General features: G+C 38.0%; 1 protein-coding gene across 2 annotated transcripts; it reads right to left on the bottom strand.

The window, feature by feature from the left end:
- Nucleotides 1-360: 360 nt before the first annotated feature.
- On the bottom strand, nucleotides 361-22,866 carry LOC122658472 (pyruvate, phosphate dikinase, chloroplastic). 2 transcript variants are annotated; one of them, XM_043853447.1, is made up of 15 exons: nucleotides 22,708-22,866; nucleotides 18,450-18,629; nucleotides 17,909-18,046; nucleotides 17,137-17,301; nucleotides 16,850-17,011; nucleotides 16,682-16,771; nucleotides 16,254-16,392; nucleotides 15,613-15,790; nucleotides 13,604-13,733; nucleotides 12,713-12,841; nucleotides 11,838-11,975; nucleotides 11,329-11,406; nucleotides 10,732-10,823; nucleotides 10,542-10,595; nucleotides 361-433 (listed from the first exon to the last, which is right to left on the bottom strand). In XM_043853447.1, the coding sequence occupies exons 1-14, from the start codon at nucleotides 22,786-22,788 to the stop codon at nucleotides 10,553-10,555; spliced, it is 1,743 nt and encodes a 580-aa protein (XP_043709382.1). In that variant the 5' UTR covers nucleotides 22,789-22,866; the 3' UTR covers nucleotides 361-433; nucleotides 10,542-10,552. The 2 variants fall into 2 exon arrangements, with proteins under 2 accessions (XP_043709382.1, XP_043709383.1); XM_043853448.1 differs by lacking the exon at nucleotides 10,542-10,595 and having other exon boundaries at nucleotides 405-498.
- Between the last annotated feature and the right edge of the window lie 103 nt (nucleotides 22,867-22,969).

Consider the following 22,969-nt stretch of genomic DNA (forward strand, 5'->3'; position numbering starts at 1 on the left):
AACCCGATATTGAAAATCCGAAATAAACCGAAATCGCACCGGACAGAAACCAAAACCGATACCAACCAAAAGCCGAAGTTTCTTAACGGTTTGGTTTTAGTCTCACCATTCCGAGACCAAAACCCGATTCAACCCGACCGAAACCGAGCCGAACCGACCGTTTGACACCCCTAGTGGGAGTACTTGCCCTTTTATAGAAATAAAAGAAAAGAAATCCTATTCCTACTTTGAAACTGAAAAAAACAAAAAAACCTAATTGAAACGAAATATAACCTAGACTGAAAATAAAATTAAATAAAATTGGACTCTTACCTTTCTACGATTCTAATAACATGAATAATAAAAATTTAAAAAAAAAAAATCCCTATTTGACCCATCTTCTAACTGCATGAAGGTTACATGCATGCAACACTTGATCCACAGATCTTCCTACTTGTTTCCTACTTGAAGTCTTTTCAAGCGACCACTTGAGCTGCTGCAAGCCTAGCAATAGGGACCCTGTTGAAAAATTAGAAACTAATCATAAGAAAAAGGAGACCACATCCAGGAGTTTTATCGAGGTGATGTTTTCAGTCAGCTGAACTGAAACAAAAACTTTCTTTTCATCTAATTGTTGAGAAGTATGAAAACATACCTGAATGGTGAACATGAAACATAGTCTAGTCCAACCTTCGCAAAGAATGCTACAGAAGAGGGCTCCCCGGCCACCATGTTCTCCACATATTCCGACTTGCTTGTCATCATATTATTGATCAATCTAACTGGTCCAAGATAGGAAAATAGAAATCTGTCTTTTGCCTTACTTCTCAATGAACATGGTAACCTGAGGTTCTTTTGGGACATCTCAGATTCCAGCAAGGGAACCTTCTCAAATAATGAAAGACATTGGATCACATGTTGTAACAATAAAATAATTACAACCATTTGGTCAAGTCACATTGGGTAAAGGAGAGCTTTGCATCCTTGTATAGGTATGCCTCTTAAAATCAAATTGGGAGGTATCAGTGTTCCAGAGTTTAGTGGAAGCAATGCATCTATCAATGCCAACATTGATATTGTTAAAATTTCAGAGTATTTTCACAATCGGATGGTTTCTAGAAGAGTCACTTCATGATAATTTTAAGGGAAATTATCAACGTCACCTCCTGACGTTTGCCTATATTTTAAAGCACACCCACTAATTACCATAATATCAGTGCCTCCTCCTGTTTTATCAAACTAATTCCACACAGGCCCCCTATCGTTAGTTAAGAGCTGTTAAGTGGTGATGTCAGTAGTTTAAAAGACAATTCTACCCTTGTTAATGGTGAAATACCTAATCTACGCTTTCAATTAGAACAACCACAAACCCTTCTTCCTCCTCACACTCAGCCGACAACCATGGAGAACATCCACTACAACCTACCATCTTCTGAAAAGAGACCTACTCCGGTGACCAAATCTGTCATTCTTTGCTTATTGCTTGTTTCACCACTGAAATGGGTTTTCTGTTTTTCTTTTCCAACGATGTTCGGTGTTTCAGGTTAGTAAAGGAACCGAAACCCTTCTCTTTCTACTTCTTCTTCTTTTTGCAACACCATCCGTCTCTTCTTCCTCCTCCTCTTGCAATAACAGAGGTGATAGATAGGTCGCACGTCACCCAGAATCATCGTCTCATTTCTATTTCCTCCAATTAATGATGAAACGGGAGAAAAATTAAATTTCCCCCATCGCCCAAAAATCAAATTTAAAATTATTCATATTCACTGCAATTATTCATTAAATTATGAGAAAGTAGTGGTTGAAAGTTGAAGTCTCAAACTACCAAAATCTAAGAATCCATAAAGAATTCCAGACATACTATCTATTCTACTGGCAGAGATATTTTCCCTTTTGTTCTTTTGCAGGTTCCGAAGTCTTCAATGGGCCATGGTGGCATTGGCTACGATGGGTGATTTGGGGTTGAGCATGCCAACGGCGTTGATGAGGTATGGGGTTGGGTGTGGAAGGTCTGCTCTCTTCATGGTCGAAGAGGGCTGAGAGAGAGAGAGAGAGAGAGAAGGATCAGATTTCGGATAACGGTTAGAATCTCCCCAGGTTCCATAGCCCATCTCAGCAATCACCCATTGCAGTATTGCACCCCTTCCCAAACCCTTCTGTTTTCTTTGTGGGAAATGGTTTGATGAGCTTTGCTGCAGTGTTTGTATTTATGGTGATGTCTACTAACATGCGCCCTAGGTAACTTGTGGATGTTGCATTTTTTTTAATCAATTTTGATTAAAAAATTGGGAGAATTTTGGTCATTGGAACAATCTGATTGGGTAATATTTCTCTCTGTCATTGGATCAATCTAGGTTTGTAAAGGATATTTTGGTCAAAAGAATTTCAGAGATTAACACCGTTAAAAAATGGGTAATGATTGATATTATGAAAGGTAGTGGATGTGCTTTAAAATATAGGCAAACGTCAAGGGGTGTCACTAATAATTTCCCTAATTTTAGACCACTTAAAATGTCCTAAGAGAAAAGTCTGGTAATGAGTACCAAAGAAAAAGTCTGGTATTAGCTAGCAACTTTATAATATATCTCCCTTCTCAAAGTGTCAGTCACTCACCTTTAAGCTAGGCCTTGCTCCACGTCTTTTGTCTGTAGCAATCTTGATGAGTTGCCCCGCTCCTTTTTTATCAAGCACCTAAGAATCATTTCCATAGGACCTTGGAAAGCACCTAAGACTCATCTCTCATTTGTGGTGGTAATAGCAATAGTAAGCAGTGACATATTAATCTTTGTAAGTTTGAAAAAAAAAAAAATAAAAGTTTTTTTTTTTTTTTTGGGAATTGGGAGCTTTATATATATTTTTGGTATAGAGGGGGGATCGAACTGGGGAGGGGATAAGGTACCAGCCAGGAGATTCGAAAAATAAATAAATAAAAAAAAGTTTTATTTGTAGAAGAATAGAACACACCATCCAATATACCTATGCAATTTTCCAACTGCTTTCTGACAAATGGACAAACAGAAGATTGCATCAACACTCCCTCCTATTAGTAAAATTACTGCTTTATGTGGATGAATGTGTATTTTTATGGTCTGAAATGAATATATATTATATATGAAACAGGGGGCAGGGTGGTCATGCAGGTTGTGCTGCAGCACAGAGAACAGTTCCCAAAAAAAAATAATATTATTTTTGGCATCGTTTTTTATCAAACGTTGAAATAATCTAAAATCTACCATATATGACGGCGTTTAAGAAATGCCGCTGCCATATGTTTTACCGACATTTACAAACAACTGCCGCAAACAACCTACATTTAGCAACATATACCGGCGTTTAAGAAATGCCGCTCTAGGATATTTTACCGGCGTTTATGTAAACATGCCGCAAATAAATCATATTATACCAACGTTTACCAATCTATTTCAAAAAACGCCGTTATAAAGTATATATGGCGACATTTGTTAACAAATGCCGGAGAAAGTATACTTACATGGGCGTATGGCATAAACGCCGTGATACATTTTTGATGGTACATTTGACGGCATATGTGCGGCGTTTATTACAAACACCGCTGAAGCATATAGCGGCACTTTTTTAAGCTACGGCGACACATGAAAAACGCCGCAAAAGACGCTTTTTCTTGTAGTGTTCTTCTTCTCTCTTTCATTACTCTTCTTCGTTTTTGGTTTCACCCCTGTTTTTGACAGTACCAGCAGTGCCCCAATCATTGGCATCGATCTCTACTGATTCTCTTCAGATCAGTTTGAGATAGAAACGACACACCCTACGGAGATTCGAACCGAGAGTTGGCCTTTGCTGGGAGTTTTAACCAGAACTTCAAATCTGGTTCTGTTCTTGCACCAAATTAGGGTCGAAGGTTGAAGAAGTAAGTGATCTAATTTTGAAAGTAAGGGCCTATTGCTTTATTCACACAAAACCCCCTTTTTTTTTTTCTAATGTTATCTTAGAGCCCGCTTGATAACCTTACGAGAAATAGTTTTTGGTATTTTTCTAAAATGAGAAATGGAAAAACATCCAAAAACCACTAGATAACGAAGTGTTTTTTGTAACTGTTTTTAGAAACAAAAATCAAAATTTATGTTCCCTAGAAGACTTTTGACAGAATGTGTCCAACATGTTCTGTCGTTTCTTGGCACAAATTGGAAAAACTGTGTCCGATAATTTTTTGTGAAAAAAGGTTCCAAAGTATCCTCTCTGCTCGACATCGTCCTCAAGAACCACACTCTACACTCTCTACTCTCATCGTCCTCTGGAGCTTCACAGAGAAGTTGCAACTCACCATCGTCACTCGAGAAATCTACTACCGCCATCGAACGTCACCTGCAATTACCCTCTCCGCTCGACAGTGTCTTACGAAGTGTAATCTGACCTGCAACTTCTTCTTCTTCAATCTAATCTAGGTTCTAAAATACCCAAATTTGGTTTACTACTTCGCCTTCAAGTCCTGAATCGCAAAGAAATTTGTTCGTTTCATCTTCAAGGACCACTAATGGGAGGAATTTGTTTGCTTCGACCCGGCGGCGAGGGCCAATCACAAACACAGTTCAACGAGGGCGAAGAGGAGGTTCAGCTCAGCGGGGCCGCGGTCGTGCCACGATTAATAGTCCGTTGCATTGTTGGTACCCGAGGAGGCCTCTTCGTGACATCACAGAGGTTATGCGAGTAAGTTCTCTCGGATCCTCTCAGTTTCTGTTCAATTTTAGAGTGGAAGGTTTAATTGGGTTTCTTGTAATTCTTCACATGAGCCCTTCTGTTGTGGCAAACCTTTCTCTTTCAAAACTACTTGAGAAAGGTGTGACTCAAATGATTGAGATCATCCACTTACCCTGACTTTTGGCCCTCTGGATCTCTTAGTTGGACCCATTTAAAATTTTCTACTAATCCTCTGGATGTACATATCTGCAATTTGTGCTAGAGGATATTTATTATTATGAAATTTTTAGATTGGAAAGGCTGTCTTTTGTCATCATTTCATGATGCAAATTGCAAGTTTAATTCTTTTTAGATTAGTCATCAACAAGCTTGCTTAACTATGGAAAAGAAAATTGGATGCAAAATATTCTTATGTTAGAAATCTATAATCAAGGGGCATTGCTCCAGTTAGTATCTTGTAATGTCTGTAAATTGCTCGAAAACCATGGGATTGGGAAATGGGTAAGCAACGGATTGATGGGTTTTGGGTTTGAATGGTAGTGGTGATGGGCAGGTGAAGGTAGATAATGGGATTTTTAAATGGGTTCGAGGGAAAAAGAAGAAGAAGGCTGCTACAGCAAAGGCAGCAAGGACAAAGAGAGAGGATGATCATTCAAGAGAGAGATAGAGGATGATTGTCTTCTGGAAACGTTACCAGAACAGGTTTACCAAGCGGGTCAAAAACGGTTTCTCAGCATAAAAAATGAAAAAACTATTCTACTATTTCTCTACACATAATCCGCTTGATAATTTTACGGGTGTTTTTATTCTGATTATATGCTGAGAAACCGTTTTTGACCCGCTTGGTAAATCTGTTCTTGGAAACAATCAAGAGGCTAAAGGATGCCATAACCACTCTACCTAAACTCAAAACCGCCGATCTTCGACCTGAACTGCAAAAATGGGGGTTGAAACTCAGCGATAATTAGAGGTGGATTACAAGATAAAGTGAAGAAACCTCTCTGATCTTTCGAATTCCTAATGGCACAAACATGTCCAATTCGTTCTACGATGCTCAAGCCTTACATTCAGGAAGAAACGTTAGACTGGCAGAAAAAAATACGAAGATTTTCCATATTACTCTGAAATAGACAAACATTAACCGCTTAGAAACAACCACCAAGATACTTCACCCAAGAATGAGAGACTCTCCAGCGAACATTAACCGCTTAGATCCACCGGAAACCGAAGAACACCACAAGAAACACAATACAAAGCGCCTGCAAAAAAGGCTGGTCCGAGCAGGAAAAAGCCAGGAAAACATCCCTGTTCGCCTTTTGAAGAATCGAGAAACTCAATCCCTTTCTGGAGGAACTCGAAGAAACAATCGCATTATTTCAAACCCCATTAGCTCCTTGTAAGGCAAGTTGACGCCTGCCCTTCTCAGAACCCAATACTCAGTTGCATTCGCATCGTCTTCGCCTCTTACTTTGTAGAAATCGCCGGATTCTGGCGGAAAACAACCGCTGGAGGAATACTCTGTTCGGTTATCCAGGTACCTGCAACCTCCTCCCGGAATCCACCTAGATTTTGGAGAGTTGCAGAGGGATTTCATCAGAGGTCGAGCTTGAGAGGAGGGTTTGAGAGAGAGAGCTTGGGAGAGCTGGGTGTGGTTGGTATGGGTTTCAATTTTATCAGGAACAACTTTGTAAGGCACCGTTTGACAACGTTATAAACAGACTGTTTCTTTGCCAGTAACGTTACCAGAACACAAATGAAACAAAAAAACCGTTTGATAAATCCGTTTTGTTTCATTTGTTTTTTATAACAAAAATCAAAATTTATAACAATTTATGCCTAAAATAACGTTTTTGACATAACAACTATTTGTTGTTATTACCACTTGTGATTCAAAATCCAAAAGTGTTACCCGTGTTTTAAAGAAAGGGAGCCAAAGAAAGGTCTCCTCCCTCTCGCTCGACCCTTCCCTGAAAGCACTCCTCTCTCAACCTCCATGGAAATACGGGGAAGGAGACAAAGAACCTGCAACTCGTCGTTACCAGCGCTGATTTCTCCAGCCTGTACAAGAACCTCAAGCTCTCAAGTTCCAGCGCTGACTTCTCCAACCTCAAGCTCGCCCGCTCGAGATCTCCTACCGCCTACAACTCGTCGTCGCCATCTAGGGTTAGTTCTATTGTTTTCTTCTGCTTCTTCTTCTTTTTCACTGCACAACCCCTAATCTCTGCATCTTCGAAATCCCTTAAATTTGTTTTGAAAACAAAAACCAATTAGAATCAGAATCAGGATAGGGGTTTTGCAGAATTGCGTAGAGGTATCTTCGAAATCCCTTCTTCGTTTTTTTTTTTTTTTTCTGGTAGTTAAACCCCTCCTGGTGTTCTTAAATTTTTTTTAATAGTTGTTGTCCCTCAATTCTGCCTTACTTTTGCTGTGTGATGTGAATATGGTCCATTTTCTCTTTGCAAAAATTCGCCCTCCTCATGGTACAGAACTCCCCAGAGTTAGAGCCAGGGGAATAAGGAGGAAAACAGAGAGAGAGAGAGAGAGAGAGAGAGAGAGTCATTAGAATGGCAAGAATCAGCCCGAGTTGTGATTCCTATTTTCCCTAATTTGTTGGTTTTGTTTTCCTCTCTCAAATAGATATTTGTTATTCTCTTGCAGCCAATGCGTTTTCATGGCAGTCATTGTTATTGTTCGTCATTTTTTTGCTCGATGCACAATCTATGCTTTAGAGGCTTCCTTGAATTTTCTTTGAAGATTTCCTAGGTGTGGTTTAATTGGAGAGGTTTCTCATTGTGTGTGGTACAGAGAAGACAGAGACTTTTCCAAGTTATTTGAAAAGTCATGGAAGGACACAACAGCCACTAGAAGCTTTTCTTTTTCGTATCTTTGTGCCTTTATTACTATTGGTGACCCATGGATGACACTGCAGAAGAAAGGTATGATTAACCACCTAAATTTGTTCCTTCAAACACATCAAAGGACTCCAAGGTTTGAGTTCTGGTTTATGGGATTTTGAAATTATCTGAAAGCTTTCAAGTATCTTCAGTGGACAAAAACTAGGAATATATGGTGTTCTGTTGAGCATAGAAGAAGACAATGCCAATGTATACAAATTCAAACGGTTTAATATGGCTACACTTGATGATCTACTGTTTGATTCTTTGGAATTTATAGGTTTGGATCTTGCTGTCCATTAGAAGATTAATGTACTTCCATCTTTTCTATTGTAATCTTAAGTACATGATTGGATCTCGATGTCCATTAGGAGATTAGTATACTTCTTTCTTCTATGTTGCATCCTTGAATACATGTTTGGATCTTGCTGTCCATTAGAAGACTAGTATACTTCTACTGTCCTCTGTTGCATTCTCTTATACATGCTTGATTCTGGTTGTCCATGAGTATACCTCTATTCTCTTCTAATGCATCCTTAAATACATGCTTGGGTTTTGCTGTTTACGTGAAGATTAAGATGCTTCCATATCTCTTGATGCATTATCATATACCTTGCAGTCCATAATATGATTGATACATCCATGTCTTCTCTTGATAGTAAGTGTTTATTTGGAACCCAATGCACTTCTGTTTAGTTCTTTATAGTTGGATTGATGCTGCTATAATCATTATAAGTGGATTGATGCTACCATGGCCTGCCTATTAAACCAGTACATTCAAGTACAACATCCTTGAATGTTAATGAGGTTCTTCATTTTAATGAGGTGACCAATTCTCAATTAGTTTAATGTCTAGGATGTTAACGAGGTGCTTCATTTTGAAAATTGGTTGAAAGCCACAGAGCAGCTTAGATCTTTGGGTTCTTGATTTGTATGTCAAAGAAAGTGGAGTATATCCAAAGGCACCAACTTGTTTTGTTCAATACATGTGAGAACATTAGGAAGGGTTGTGGCAAGGTCCCAATTGGGTATTATCATTGGAGCATGGTTTGTGGCATGATCTCATGGTTACTTGTAAATTTCAAACTTTACTTGTTGGGTCTTTAGCTCAAATTGGTAGAGCACTTGGAACATGAGGATGTGTCAAGCATGTTCCAAGGGGATGGTGGTTCGAATCCACCATGACCCTTTTTATTCAACTGTTCATAGAAGATAGTCATGAGCATCATACAATGTCAATGTTTTTTTTTTTTTTTATTTTTTTATTTTTTATTTTTTTATTTTTTGTTGATAGTTTGAATGAATTTTGTTGCTTCTCTGGTTTTGAAGATGAAAAAACGAATGAGATATTTCCTATTTGTATTTTTTAAAACTTTTGTATGTCTAATCGATCCATAAACTTTTGTAATTTATAATGTTAATGGCATTTTTGTAATTTATAGTAATCTATTAGTGCATCTCTGTCTTTTTTTTTAATATAAACTTTATTTAGATTTTTAATAAATTTTAATGTCCTAACATCATTGACTTTATATGTATTTTACTATTAATGGTAATTTTGTAATTTATATTAATCAATACAAAACTGTTTTTGGAAGAAGTTTATCAAACACCTTTCAGGAAGCCAATAACGTTATTCTGGTAACAGTAACACCAAAATACGTTTTTAGTCAGAAACAACACAGAAACAGTAGTAACGTTGTCAAACGGTGCCTAAATTTGTGCTGAGAAACTGTCAAAAGTCTTCTAGGAGCATAAATTTTGATTTATGTTTTAAAAAACAGTCAAAAAAACAATTTGTCATCAAGCGGTTTTTGAGTGTTTTTCCGTTTTTCAAAATGGAAAAACACCAAAAACTGTTTCTGATAAGATTATCAAGCAGTCTCTTATTTACCCCCATTTAAGTGTTTCCATTCGGAGGTTGAAGAAGAAGTAAGTGGACTATTTTTCTGTCATCTACTAAGAGCCCGCTTGATAACCTTCCCCGCAACTGTATTTGGTGTTTTTCTGTTCTGAAAAATGGAAAAACACCGTAAAATCCGCTTTATAACCTTCTTCAAACTGTTTTCGTTGTTTCTCAGCACAGAAACAACAAAAAGGTTTTTAAATGGACTCTAATTTGACCTATCTTTTTTTTTTTTTTTTTTTTTCTCTTTCCGAAACCAATCTATTTGCCAGCCAAAATGGATCCTACAATGGCTCCTCAATCTAGTGAAATAGAACATGTAATAAACACCATTGGATTTTTTAGGGAAAAGGGTTCGACTCATTTGACATTTATTTGTTTTTTCAACTTGTCTCGTGTGTCAAGGTGTAGCCTGAGCGAACAATCGAAATGCCAACTTAAGTGGATCCTATGATATGCCCTCTTTTATTGCAAAAACCATTTGCTCTTCTGTGTGGTAGAAGATAATATTCGGTAGAATGCTATGTTTTTTAACATATATTCAAGGTTTTGAGAATGTCTTAGGAATTAGTAGAATCAGAAGAACATTGGACTCTAATGTTGCTTAGTCTCTTGGCTCATTTTTAAAATTGGGTTTGATCAGGAAAGTTTTAAAATCTATAGCCTTTTGAAATACATAGCGACTCCAATGTTCTTCTAGGACACTGTAAGATACTTTCCATCTTGTAACTTGGAATTTCACCCTTTAAGGGTTGTTTGTATTGTCCTCTCCCTCCCCCCTTTGGGGCTCTTTGTATTCCCCTTTTGGGGCTTTTCTTTTCGTAATATATATTTTGGGAGAATGTTCTCTGTGCCGCAGCGCAGGCTGGGCCCAGGCACATGGGCCTGCCACTCAGGGGGCAGGGTGGTCATTGCGCCCACCCCCATGTAGGCTGCGGCACAAAGAACAGTGCCCCATATATTTTATTCATCCAAAAAAAAAATTCTTCAATTTTTTTGATAAATATTCTCCATTTTCACTTTTGATTGATCATATCATCATTAGTACTACAAGTAAAAAGATCCTATTTACATCTGCACAAGGTTACTTGAAGTCTTCTCAAGCGACCACTTGAGCTGCTGCAAGCCTAGCAATAGGGACCCTGTTGAAAAATTAGAAACTAATCATAAGAAAAAATAGGCCACATCCGGGAGTTTTATCGAGGTGATGTTTTTAGTTAGCTGAACTGAAACAAAAAACTTTCTTTCATCTAATTGTTGAGAATTACGAAAACATACCTGAATGGTGAACATGAAACATAGTCAAGTCCAACCTTCGCAAAAAATGCTACAGAAGAGGGTTCCCCACCATGTTCTCCACATATTCCGACCTGCTTGTTATCATTATTGATCAATCTAACAGGTCCCATACAGGAAAATAGAAATCTGTCTTTTGCCTTACGTGTCAATAAACATGGTAACTTGAGGTTCTTTTGGGACTCAGATTACAGCAAGAGAACCTTATCAAATAATGAAAGACATTGGATCAAATGGTGTACCAATCAAACAGTTACAACCATTTGGTCAGGTCACATTGGGGAAGGGAGAGCTCTGCACCCTTATATAGATATGCCTCTTAAAATAAAATTAAGAGGTGTCAGTGTTCAAGATTTTAGTGGAAGCAATGCATCTATCAATGCCAACATTGATATTGTTAAAATTTCAGAGTATTTTCACAATAGGATATATGGTTTCCAGAAGAGTCACTTCATGATAATTTTAAACCACTTAAAATGTCCCAAGAGAAAAGTCTGGTAGTTAGTACCAAAGAAAAAGTCTGGTATTTAGCTAGCAACTTTTTTATATACCTCCATTCTCCAAGTGTCAGTCACTCACCTTTAAGCTAGGCCTTGCTCCACGTCCTTTGTCTGTAGCAATCTTGATGAGTTGCCCCACTCCTTTTTGATCAAGCACCTAAGAAACATTTCCATAGGACCTTGGAGAGTAAGACTCATCTCTCATTTGTAGTGGTAGTAGCAATAAAAAGCAGTGACTTATTATTCTTTGTAAGTTTGAAAAAAATAAAAATAAAAATTTATCTGTAGAAAAATAGAATACATTTCACCCAATTTACCTATGCAATTCTCCAATTGCTTTCTAACAAATGGAATGATATAAGATTGTTGCAAGTTCATATCTTTATGTCATTGGCAGTGGAGGAGACCTTACTCATAGCTATCTATCAATATCTTATGCATCTTTCTAATATTTTGGTCTCCAAATGCACAATGATCAAAACCAACAGAAAATCAGGAGTTGGTGGGTGCAACAGCAACGGACCCAATTTTAATTGACTTTGCTTTACACTACTGAAAATAGATTCTGCAGTATTTGCATGTTCTAACCTCAAATGGATCACTTTGTAGAATGCCTTTGGACAAATACACTGGAAGGAACTTTCCGACGTCATCTCTACTGTATCCAAATGTCATTTGTGTGAGGTCATTAGTCCCGAATGAGAAGAACTCTGCTTCCTTGGCAATCTATAAATCATCAATGAACTAATAAGCAGAAATAAAGAATTGAAAACTATATTGAGAAGTACATTACAGCTTATGATGCTTATGGAAAGTAAATGAAACCACCAACTTGCCAACCCTTATAGCTTGAACATGACAGCTGCAATAATGCATTCTATCTGTGCATTACAGGCCCTTACTTGTAGGAAGTGTTTGGGTACAGTTCCTCAAATGCTAAATAACTAATTTTTCCATTTTGTAATGCCAAAAGTAAAAGGTCATTCTATTTCTGTCTGTCGAACAAAGATATATTTATAACCTCTCAGTGACTAATGGGCAAGTGAGATCCAAATTTTCCCTCTGAACACATTAAGTCCATTGAAAGGCCGTACCCTGTGCACAAGGCTCCTGTATTTAGCAGGTTCTGGGGAGGGTCAAATGTATGCAGCCATACCCCTGTTTCCAGAGAGGCTGTTTCCAGGACTTGAACCCGTGACCAAGCGTTCAGCAAGTGAGCACTTGACCAACGCGCCAAGCACTTGACATTAAGTCCATTATGTGCTTAAATTGTTCTTTCTAAATGGTCCCCAGACTGCATTTAGTGATCCATTCACATGAACTGCATGTTTAACAAGGCAAACAAAACCACCAAAATGTCCCTTCGCAATTTCTCGGTGGACTTGTCTTCAAGGAATAAGCTAGTGAGAGCTGTATTCAATATGTTTGCAGCAATATTAAGAGAACAATGCATTTCAACAAACCTCATCTGCAAGTAGAGCAGCCCTGGGTATCTCAATCATAGTCCCAACCTTATAATCTAGGGAAGTACCCATCTCAGAGAATACTTTCTCGGCAATGCTACGTATTAAACTCACTTGATGTCCTAGTTCCTGCAATAAAAAACTTCATTATATGCGAAATATAGAATTGAGTGCTCTACTTTAGGCTATGTTTGGATGCCAAGTAAAGAACAAAAAAAATTGAATTTGAGGAGAGAGAAAGACACATAAATCAATCATTGCATCATCATGATTTTTGTCTCATTATGTTTTTCTTTTCTTTTCTTTTCCTTTCTTGGCATCCAAACATAGCCTTAGTGTATTGAAATATTTTGTTTTCCTTTTCAAATTGTGTGTGCGTGTGTGTGTTTGTGTGTGGAGGGTGAAGGGTTACAAAATAGTGAAATGATTGGAATGGCACCTCATTTTCGGATATTCAAGCATGGTTAGAGAAAATGAAGAGTATTTTATGACTTGCTACAAGAAACGGTTTCCAATTATTTTGCACATAGGCTCCATCTCCTTGATGAAAATTTTGAAAGGTAAAGTAAAAACAAAATTGAAACTTTCCAACAAATATGGACAGTAATTGTGTATCAAACTGACTTAACAGATATAGTATGTACATTTCACTAAATTCTTTAGACTTGTAGTGAAGCAAGGAAAAAGGAGATATTTAACTTCACTATTCATCTACAATCTGAAGTCTAACTATTTTCTGTTATGCTATTAGGATTTTATTTGTGGGATATTTTAGTTTTCTTCATTTTTCATACAATCAAATGGAGCCATAGAAAATTAAAACTTTCTTGCAGGGCCAGCCCAGTCCGTACATATATAAGATATAGAAAGAAAAGGAATAAAAAGCCATGCCTGTGGTGTTCCAACAAGGGGAACCATTATTTCAGGAAGAACTTGGACACCCTGGTTGCTCATTGAGATAGCAGCCTGAAAGATTGCACGTGCTTGCATTTCAGTTAGTTCTGGATACGATATCCCAAGCCTGGAGACACATTATCAATAAACAAGATATAAACATTAAATCTTTAAAATATCAATACGGTAGATATTTTCATCTGCAAATCAAAACATGCTTTCAGTTTAAGCAAAGTAGATAAAATAAATTAGGTGACATTCACATTCATGTGAGATTGTGACCAAGTGATCACAGGTTCGAGTCTGGAAACAGCCTCTCTGCAAAAGCAGGGGTAAGGCTGCGAACATTATGACCCTCCCCAGACCCCGCAGTGGCAGGAACCACGTGCACTGGGTACGCCCTTTTTCACATTCATGTGAAATTGTGAGATGACCTGGCCTGAACCAATTGCTCTATAAGTTGGCATTCCATGCAGCAACTATAGGCCTCAGGTTTGATCTTGAAAGAAAATATTGATTTCACAACTTGGCCATTTACGGTTTTCAATGCAGTCCAAAAATTCATAGGCCTTCCGGGTAAAATGCACCTGCACTCTATGTGGCAACATAACCTAGATGCTCAGACTCTAGGGACATGCACCATTTGGCAGTTTGAGGGATGATCTTTGAATTCCAAGCTTAAGAAATAGGCATATGAGTCCATAGCTCAATGTTTTTGTCTGATGCAACCTTAGGTAAATTCAAGGGATAATCAGGAATCCTCCATGGCGTAAAATATCTGGGTATTTAATTTTGTTGATGAAGTCCGAGAACAGCCCTCGTAGAAGCATGACTGGATAGATTTCAAAATCTGACCAGAGGCTGGACCATGGGATCAGTATCACAAAGTCAGACAGTCCGCCCAAGAATTAGAAATTTAAGAGGGAAAATCTTGTTGTAACAGAAGTTGGTGAAAAAGACGTAACTTTACTCTTTTTTTTCCCCTTTTAGCATAGAACACACTTCTTTCAATGAGTAAAATCTTGTCATTTCACATGTGTACTCAAAAAGTGTGCAAGACAATGACTGCTCTTGAGAATGACATAATGGCAAGTCACTTAAAAATTATTTTAAAAATCCCCTATTTACCCCTGAATTAAAGAACTTTTGAGAATAGGAAGAAGGGCAAAGAAAAGAAGGTTATAACTTCTCGATTCACCACTTTAGTTACAACAGGATGCACCCAGTTTGTTATATAAAATTCCCAAGTATGACACAAGCTTAGAGTAATGTAAAATGTGTCATCAAACTAGAGATTTAGAGTTTGTATTTTCAAATGCCAATTTATCTAAATACTTTTAGTACTCTCACCATGCAATAGCTATGGTCTGCAATCTTATGCAAGAATTAAAAACTCGGTACTGAAGGTTGGAACATTTTCTGGTGACACCGATCCTGATCGGGCAATCCAGTGGATCAGACCGATCTAGACAGGGAAAAAAATAATTCAAATAATAAGAACGGTGATCCATTCTTATCCCTGGTTGGATCATTCCGAGATGATGCCCATCCGGACAATCCAATACTGATCTTTAGAACCTTGGTCTTATGGTCTGACCATCCAAGTACGATCAATTCACCTGTTTAAAATTCTTTGAACATGGAACAGATATGACCTAGGACCAGGTTATTTGGGCTAGCAGCTGAAAATCTATATGGTCCAGCCACCTGATTTTATGGTTGAAAACAAACTGATATACATCCAGTACTGCAGGTCCTCCGTATTTGCACTATAATTGGAGTCTCTCTGCCCTCAGGATTCTTTTAGAAGTTTATACCATTTATTTATTTTCATAATCATCAAATCCAATCCAAGTGTAAATGCCTTGGACCTTATTGGGGACCCAGGACTGCTCCATCACAGCATTTCTTCTAGTGCTATAAGAGGTGGTTGACAAAACCACTGGTTGGAGGCAGAGAAAACAAAAAATTTAGCAAGTTAACTAAGGTAATAGAAGGCATCATACCTGCAACCACGAAAACCAAGCATGGGATTTACTTCTGAGAGTTTCTCAACTTTTGAAAAGACTTCGTCTTCAGTCATGCCAGTATCAGAAGTTAGTTCGCTGATCATTTGTTCAATGTCCCCCTCTGGCAAAAATTCATGGAGAGGAGGGTCTAACAGCCGGATTGTTACAGGAAGACCTGAAATTTCAACATTTTCTGTAACATAGCTGAATAATGAACCGTAAAAACAGACTACAAAAACCTAGGCATCTTGCCAAATTGTAAATACCTAAGAAATAAGTTCTAGTCAAAGGACACATCCCAAATTAAGATCTATGAATTCCCTCATTAATGCCATAAGTGCCAAAATGTGCCAAAAAGATGGAATTTGATAGCAGAAAGGTCAAAAGTATACATGTAGCACCATTTCACTTGATAAGTGGGCATGTCCACAAGCAAATCATAAGCCAGTAAGCATGTGCAACAGGGACTATGAAATTTCCTCATGCATAGAACCAAAGCTAAGTCTATTTTGTCATAGTGCATAATAATTTCAGTTCACAGCATTAACTTTATCACTCACTAGTGGGGCCCATGCACTAGACAGAGATCATATATTTTCTTTTAGGCATATAAATGTGTAGGAAGAATATAAAAGTACCATCCATTGCACGAAAGATTCCTTCAAAATCAGATCTTTGATAAGGCAATAGTAAGTCCAGGGCCTTCTTTCTCTGTTCTGGTGTCACAGCCATTATCATCTGTCTCACTGCCTTTATCCTCTCATCTGACGCAAAGAACTGAGACTCAAACGAAGGGGACGGGGGGGGGGGGGGGAAATCAAATTTGTACCACGTAAGGTTTAATTTTTAGGATCATATTCCCACAAATACACATAATTTATGATATCTCCAGTCTCTTCTTTTATGGAAAACAAAGAGTATGACTGTTGTTGCAAAACCCCGTGCATCTCCAACATTTTGCAATAGTTCTTATGAGACTGCAATCTATTTCTTATCTTCCCAAATATAAAGAAGATAAAGAAACACTAAATAAAATCAGAAACAAATAAAATAATCCAATATCTACCATATGCTCCGTCCTACAAAGTCCAATCCCTTGTGCACCATTATTTCTTGCTGTTTTTGCATCTTCTGGTGTGTCAGCATTTGCCATAACCTATAACCCACAATTTCCATGCATTAGTTGGAGATTTTCCAGCAACTTGTATGTACAACTTAATAATATGAGTTTTACCTTGAGAGACCTTATTTTATCAACCATGGACATGAAGGTTTCCAAGTCACCACTTATAGCTGGAGGAGCAAGTGTCTGCTTCCCCATTATCACTTCTCCTGTAGATCCATTGAGTGAAAGCCACTCACCCTCCTTAATTATCTCGTCTCCAATTAGAACAACCTGGAATGTTAATCAAACAACCCATCTATAACTTCCTGTTCATTAAAAGTTTGTCCTTTGTAGGCAGAAACTGTCAAATACTTCTTTTATTATCAAAAGAGAAGAAAAAATGTCAAATACTTCACCTTTTCTGAGTCATTCACACGTAAGTCAGAGCATCCGGATACGCAACATTTTCCCCACCCACGGGCAACGACAGCTGCATGTGAGGTCATGCCACCTCTTGCTGTCAAAATACCAGTGGCTGCATGCATTCCCCCAACATCCTCTGGGCTGGTCTCTGTCCGCACCTTCGGACACAACAAAACCAACTCAACTCAAGAAATAATTCTGCATCAGGCAAAAAATGGCAACAACATCTTTGCCAGTATACTTTCTTAGGTTTAACAACTGTTATTCTTGGATATTCTAACTTGAGATGACTACTCAAGGATTCCTTTTCCAAAATAGACAGTTCTCTTTATTAAATGCAAACAAGTGCAAATTTATTAAGTAACAACAATAAGGAAAAGTTCAACTGAAGGACCCCATAAGCATTATACAATGACAATATGTAAAAGTAAGACCAAAGGATTCTACAAGCATCATACATGGGGAATAACTTAAATCCAGGGAACTGGAATGATGAAGGGTTTGGGAGATCAATTAAACCAAAAATTATCTCAATCAGATAGCATGACGAATGTAATATATCACATTCTCGTGGAAAGCTACAAAATATTTACAATTACCAGTCAACGAGATTGTTTCTGGTCAACAACGCCACCTAATTTTAGGTTTCATGTCTGGATAATTTTTAGGCTAAATTTTTAGCCTACAGTCCTGGAAGTTTCAAGTAAGCTAGTCGTCCTAATATATAATGATGGAACATAAGAGGGGGAAAAGAAAAGTGAATACCAAAATGACACTCTTTCCTTGCGCATGCCATGTTTCAGCATCATCAGCACTGAATACAACCTGACCAACTGCAGCTCCAGGTGATGCTGGCAAGCCCGTGGCTATCACATTGTCTTTGTAAGAAGATGGATCCTCAAACTAATCCAAAGAAATAAGAAAATAAGTTATTGAAAAGTACATTACTCCTGCTTTGTGCATGACATCCATGCTTCATCTCTGTGCAAATATGGCCATGCAAGAGTACATAAATCATGATAATGCTCATAGATGTTAGGTCTGAAATGGCTTAACAACATTTTATTTTTTAGTCTATGCACTCACAAAGTATCATAGTTAACATAATTCGCAATAATTTCATTTCATGAATTCATTAGAGGAACTAACAGAAAACTTTTAGCATTCATGTTTTATTTACTTCTTGCATGTTCAGTCCAACACTCCAACTATTGTGTTCTTTCTGCTATTTGTGTAACGGGTGAAAATGTCAAAGTAATATTAATCTCTTACTGTATCCTGTGTGCATTCTTGTTTACTTACGTACCTGTGGATGAAGAAGTTGATCGAGATGTTGTGGTTCCACCATCTTGATAGCTGAATGAGCATCAACAAGCCCTTCATTAACCATGTCCACAGCAATCTTTACAGCCCCTTTCCCAGTCCTCTTTCCAGATCGGCATTGCAGCATCCACAGCCTATGTTCCTGAACTGTGAATTCGATATCCTGTAAAGACCAAAGGAAACAATACTCAGTTTCAAAGCAGTATAAATAGAAAAAATAAATAAATAACAACTCAACTTTATCCCAAATAAATGGGGTCAGCTATATGGATCTTTTTTTCTCCAATCAGCTTTATTCAAAGTCATACTTATTACTAGTCCTCCGCTATCCATGTTTTTCCTCACCACTTCTCCCACAGTCATTTTAGGCCTACCCATGTCTCTTTTAGCTTCTTCAATCTGAATCAATACACCCCTCCATACTGGAGCATTCAAAGGACTCCATTGCACATGTCCATGCCACCTCAAACGACTTTATCGCAACTGAACATGTATTGGAGCTACTCCTAAATTAGCTCCAATTTGTTGCATGCCTATTGTAAAATTTAGAGAGAGAGTTGCAATATTGCCGTGTATTTTTCATTCACAATAGTAAGATATATATACAATGAGATAGATGAGGATAAAAGAGGAAAGAGATCAAGGTTATATCACACGTGATATAGAGTTTCTATATGAATATGATTCTATATCACATGTGATAAATAAGAGGGAATACAAGTATGGAAGTCATAGGATTCTCCTTCCATTGAGAGACCAATAATACTTCCCCTCAAGTTGGAGCGTGTAGATCACGAACGCCCAACTTGGAAAGTAAGAAATGGAATGTATCATGACCCAGTGCCTTAGTGAAGATATCGGCCAGCTGCATGCGAGAGGGAACGTGGGCCGTAGTCAAACAACCAGACTAGATACGCTCACAGACAATATGACAGTCGATCTCGATGTGCTTGGTACGCTCATGATAAACCGGATTGGCAGCTATATGGAGCATAGCCTGGCTATCACAAAACAATCGCAAGGGAGCAGAGAGAGTGACCCCGAAGTCCTGGAGAAGAGCACGTAGCCATAATAATTCACAAGTGGCGTTGGCCATAGAACAATACTCCGCCTCGGCAGAGGAGCGAGAGACAAGGGTTTGTTTCTTGGACTTCCAACAGAGAGGGCTGTCCCCTAAAAATGTAATGTAACCAATGACAGAGCGACGCGTCATGCATAGTTGTCAAGGCGGCGCTTAGGCGTCCTGGCGGTATTTTATGGGCTAGGCAGTGCTACGCTTTCCATGAGTCAAGGATGGCGGTCGCTCTGACCATATAGGTGTGGCCAAGGCGGTCAAAGCGACGCCTTGGTGCGCCATATGGGCTGAGCGACCGCCATCCATGACTCTGGTTATTTTATTTTTATTTTTTCATGTTCTGCTTTTTTATTCTTTTTGCTTGCTTTTTATTGGTTTGTGTATAAAGAGTCTAATGTACGCTGCTACATGGGCTTATTTAGTTTTAAAATGTTAAATACTTAAAAGTTAAAAATCTATCTAAAAGTATAAACGAAAAAATGAAAACCTAAATTTACTCTAAAGCCTTCGTCTCCTTCAACTCTTCATCTCCTGCAACTCTTCGAGTCTTCATCTCCTCCAGTTCCGGCAAGCGGCAACAAAGACTCGACTCATCTTCTCTTCTAGTTCCGGTAAGTCTCTAGTCTCTACTCCCCTAATCTTCTTCTTCTTCTTCTACTTCTCTAATCTCTGTAACTCTGTTTTTCCTTTTTTGTTTTTATTTTTTTTTATTTTAACGACTGCTGGCTGCTACTGCTTCCCCCAACACAGCATCTCAACTCTTCCGGTTCCACTTCCGCCAACTGAAACGTGACTCTTCTGGCAGGGTAAGCCCCTAGTTCCCTACTCTTCTTCTGTGTTTGAGTGTTTTGCCTGCTGCGCTTTTTTTTTAAACGCCTGCTGCTTCTCTCTCTCTTTTTTTTTACTTTTTATGTTAACGCATGTTACAGGCCCTGCTTCTCTGTTTTTTTATTTTATTTTGATGCCTGCTAGTCTGCTACAGCCTGCTGCTTCTCTCTCTCTGTTTTTTTTTTTTTTTTTAATGTTAACTCCATTGTTACAGCCTGCTTCTCTGTTATTTTTTTCCTATTTTAATGGCTGCTAGTCTGCTACAGCCTGCTGCTTCTCTCTCTTTGATGCTTCAATTAATCAATTCTGCTTCTTAGTTCTTAGTTCTTACCTTCTTCTTCTCTGTACTTTGTAGTTTGTAGTGGCTTAAATTTTATTTTTATTGATATAAGATATGATATGTATTGAGTGTTTTGGCAGGGGGGGGGGGGAGGGGGAAAACTAACACTAGATTGACTAGACCGCCTTTACCGCTTAAGCTCCGCTTAGGCGGCCGCTTTACCGCCTAAGCGCTTAGACAGGCCTCAACCGCCTTGGACCGCCATGCCGCCATGACAACTATGGCGTCATGGGGCAAGCCGCCCAGTCGGAGTCAGAAAATGCAGTAAGCCGAAGAGAACTGTGTGCCGGAAAAAAAAAATACCAGTGCTTGGAGAACCCTTGAGAGTTTCTATATGAATAGGATTCTATATCACATGTGATCAATAAGAGGGAATACAAGTATGGAAGTCATAGGATTCTCCTTCCATTGAGAGACCTATAATACCTATTGCAGAAACTACTCCCATGATAAGGAGTTTAAGAACAATACTCTTCAGTCAAGCATAAAATTGGTGAGCATGCCTATAAGACGTGACAGTTATGCCATGGCAAGGTTCAAGGGCTGAACTTTGCCTTAAGAGTGAGGTCCAATCTTCATGCCTTGAGGCTTACTTTATGTCAAAGTTAAGTGCCTAAAATTATAGTATTTGACATATGGGATTTTCTCACAGGAACGGAACATAAAAAGAATTAATAAATTTTCATTGATTTTGTTTTTATTTAAAATTCCCTTTGGATCTCAATATTACATTAGGAAATTTTCTGACAGGATTGAAGGATGTCAGCCATTGGAATATGATATAGTTTTTATGACTTTATTCTGAATGTATTGGCAACTGCTACAAGCTTTTGTTCTGAGGTGATGACTTAAATATTTACTTTTTGTTATACAACTCACCTCTGTTTAACACTTTAACCTTGCCTTCTCTCTCTTTTTTTCTTTTTTGTTTTTATTTTTTATGGCGGGGGTGTTAAATGATCTGTCACACCCCCCTCTCTTTTTCCTTTTTTTTTTTTTTTAATTCTATATGCAGGTATGTAGAGGTGTGATTTTGTCCTCATTCTTTTGTTCCTTCTAAATTTTGGAGAGATCTCTACAGATTTAAAATCATTGACTCTACATCTGTGTAGATTTTAACACCATTGCCAAATATGGGTGAAAAAATCAGACACTGGAATAGCATGAGATTTACACAAACAAGGTTGTTTTAGGTTAGGCTAAGCTGTTCCAACCTTCTACAGAAGTAACTATGATCCCCCCCCCCCCAAATTTAACCTTCGGTTAGTTATTAGAATGTTGTTCCCTTTTTCTTTTCTGCCTTATAGTTATAGATACTTCCTATGAACTCACCACGAGGAAGATTAATTTCAGTAAAAGGAAGAACTTTCCTTATAGATTTTCATTGCATTGCTAACTCCTGGAATCACTTAACAAGGGAATATTGTATGAGATTAATTTCAGTAAAAGGAAGAACTTTCCTTATAGATTTTCATTGCATTGCTAACTCCTGGAATCACTTAACAAGGGAATATTGTATGAGTGTACAAAGAGAAAAGAAAGGTTGTTTCTAAAGAAAGAGAATGTTTCCTTTCATTCTAAACCTAGTTGGTTTGGGTGCTCTCTTGGATTGCTTCTTTGTAGTCTGCTCATTATAAGTGAAGTTCTCATGGATCACTTTTCCTATGGATGTATTTATGCCTAACCATGTATTTCTTTTATTTTGATTGTGTGGTGTGTACTTTCTTGCACATTACTTTTCTCTATTAAATTTATGCACTTCTCTCAACTTCATACCCAGCTTATAAGCTTGACATGACAAATAAAGCACGCTAAAAAAGAGCTTAAAGAAGAAATGAAACTGAAAATCAAAATTGTTGCTGTTGTGTGTTGATATATATTATTGTAGCCCTTACTTAACAGCTCGAGTTTTTGGGATAAGCGGTGGTAACTATAGTGATGTAAGAAACAAGGAAGTTAGAAGCAAAGTCATAACAAAATATAATCTGTGTATGTTACCATCATGTCTTTGTAATGTCTCTCCAGAATTTCACAGTTCTGTACAAGCTCTTTGTAAGCTTCAGGCAAGCATTGTTTCATGGTGTCCAGGTCCTCCGGTGTTCTAATTCCAGCAACTACGTCCTCTCCCTGTTTAAATCCAAGTCCTACTCATGATTACTTAAAACAGCAATTGTCAAAAGAATCATAGAAGTAGGGATGTAAATGAATAGCCGAAATCCGTTTCCGTGTCCGTGTCCGTGTCCGTATCCGTTTAGCACTA

The sequence above is a fragment of the Telopea speciosissima genome, chromosome 4 (assembly GCF_018873765.1).
Source record: "Telopea speciosissima isolate NSW1024214 ecotype Mountain lineage chromosome 4, Tspe_v1, whole genome shotgun sequence".
NCBI lineage: Eukaryota > Viridiplantae > Streptophyta > Magnoliopsida > Proteales > Proteaceae > Telopea > Telopea speciosissima.

Excerpts from the sequence above, each read along its gene's own strand:
- LOC122658472 (XM_043853447.1), bottom strand. The coding sequence starts at position 22,788 with ATGAAACAATGCTTGCCTGAAGCTTACAAAGAGCTTGTACAGAACTGT. Across the intron at positions 16,393-16,681 it reads TTTGTAGGACGGAGCATATG|TTCTTTGCGTCAGATGAGAG; the intron begins GTAGATATTGGA and ends TTTGAGTCTCAG. Across the intron at positions 13,734-15,612 it reads CTTGGTTTTCGTGGTTGCAG|GCTTGGGATATCGTATCCAG; the intron begins GTATGATGCCTT and ends ATGTGTCTCCAG.